We start from the raw sequence: 1,903 nt of genomic DNA on the forward strand, positions 1-1,903 counted from the left end.
AGAGAGAGAGAGAGAGAGAGAGAGAGAGAGAGAGAGAGAGAGAGAGAGAGAGAGAGAGACGCACGTACCAGGTCAGTCGTGCTGCGACTTGGTGGGAGACATGTACCCCTCTCTCAGCCAGTTTGATAATACAGGTGTGTTTTTTGTGGATGGGTGTGCCGGTGTGTGTCACATTTCTAAACAAAATAAGACACCCCCCCTCCCACCCACCTCCTCTAGAAACGGGCTTTTGGCTTGGGAATATGCAGGGCAGATCATTTGGAAGAATCTTAAGTTGTTCGGTTGTTGTAGGTTTTGAGAACATTCTCTAATTTCGTACTAGAAAAATCTACCTGGAATAATAATAATAATACAGTGCAGGAGTATATTCCGAACTTCAAGAACACCGTGAACTATTCTCTACGCCGCAGATTAACTGATTTAACCTTTGCCTACGAGCTGATAAGGCGCAGTTGAAATATTGTCTCTGATTAAAAAGGATTCAACGTCGTACTGTGTTCAATTTGACGCGAAACGTTTTGTGATTCATGAAGGGAAGCTTATATCTTTTTGTTATACTTATATTCGAGAGTTGGGTGTCAATATTCAATTTATGTGACGCTCCACGAAAAATGTAAAGTCACTTTCATCACGTTACACACAAACAAACATACAAAAAAACGTTGCGTTCTTTTGCTGCGGAAGATGTAAGGCGTAGCGTGACTTTACTTCAATCTTTAAAACGATTACACATTTTTTCCGTAGGAGCTTAGCCTGTCACCTGTCAGAATCTTTTGAAATGGAACAGTTGAAATTTGTATTTATGGAGTCAGTTTTCGAAAATAAGGATACCGCTAACAGCCTACATCTGCAGCGGATTGGTCTACGAGTGGATACCAAATTATGATACAACGGGAAACCATATGATACCAGGGGATACTTCAGGATTCAAGACGAGCCCTGTAAAGATGAAGCTAGGTAAGGACCTGCCTGTTGGCACAGACCTTATCGTACTTTCTTATACTATCTGAGCGTCTAGCACAGACCTATCGTTTCTTCTCTACTTGGGGGTTGTCCAGTTTGTCACAGGCCCAGTTTGTCACAGGCCCAGTTTGTCACAGGCCCAGTTTGTCACAATTTCATTTAAATATTTGAGTATTGATGACGGTCATAATTATAGCACTTTAACACTGCAGTTTTAACTTAAGTTGCTTTTTTTTATTCTCCACCTTCAAATTGGTCAATTAAGCTTGTGTTCTTCAATATTTCTTCCTTTTTGTATGCAAATCAAAGCAAACTACTTTGTAAAATTTCAACAATGCATGTTCTTTCGTTAAAAACAATTGAAAAATAGAATTCAATTCATACAATCAATCAATCATTCTTTTACTCTTTTTGAGAGTGTCAGTGATAACTTCCATCATGCAGGGCACAGTCGAGATCTGTGACAAAACTGGGGTTGTGACAAACTGGCATGCTTCCCTCTACTTCTGTCCGTTTCCTTGAGGAAGAGAGATGCTTGTTTTGTATATTGTGTAGGCTACTCGGGACATGGATGGCTGGTGCCTCTATAAATAAATTATTATTGATGGTCAAGGTGTAGGCTACTTTAGTAAAAGTTCATCGCCCTCCTGGACCAGTGCAGTGGTTGGCGGGTGCTCTTGTGTGATTTGCTTCTTGTTTCCAATCAAATAAGTATGTATCGTCCTTATCTCTCCTCTTTCTTTTTTGTGCGTTTGTTACTCGTTTGTAACACCTCGTCCTAATCTTCGGCACTTATATGACCTAATTGTGTTGTAAGTGCCGCAAAACTTATTAAAACTTAAACTAAAGTGCTGGACCATTGCACTCCAGCCTGAGCGACATTGCCCTATAGAGGGTGATTTGGTGATTCTTGAGTCTCTATGGTAATTATATAATAATA

General features: G+C 40.1%; 1 protein-coding gene across 1 annotated transcript in view; it reads left to right on the forward strand.

Annotated features, from left to right (window-relative positions):
• Positions 1-149: 149 nt before the first annotated feature.
• LOC101846133 (beta-1,2-xylosyltransferase RCN11) overlaps positions 150-1,903 on the forward strand; it is a 60,656-nt gene continuing 58,902 nt past the window's right edge. The window contains exon 1 of the mRNA XM_005097790.2: positions 150-957. Coding sequence (XP_005097847.1) covers positions 903-957 — 55 coding nt within the window. The 5' untranslated portion in view covers positions 150-902. The remainder of the gene's footprint in view (positions 958-1,903) is intronic.

The sequence above is a fragment of the Aplysia californica genome, unplaced genomic scaffold (assembly GCF_000002075.1).
Source record: "Aplysia californica isolate F4 #8 unplaced genomic scaffold, AplCal3.0 scaffold00164, whole genome shotgun sequence".
Classification (NCBI taxonomy): Eukaryota; Metazoa; Mollusca; class Gastropoda; order Aplysiida; family Aplysiidae; genus Aplysia; species Aplysia californica.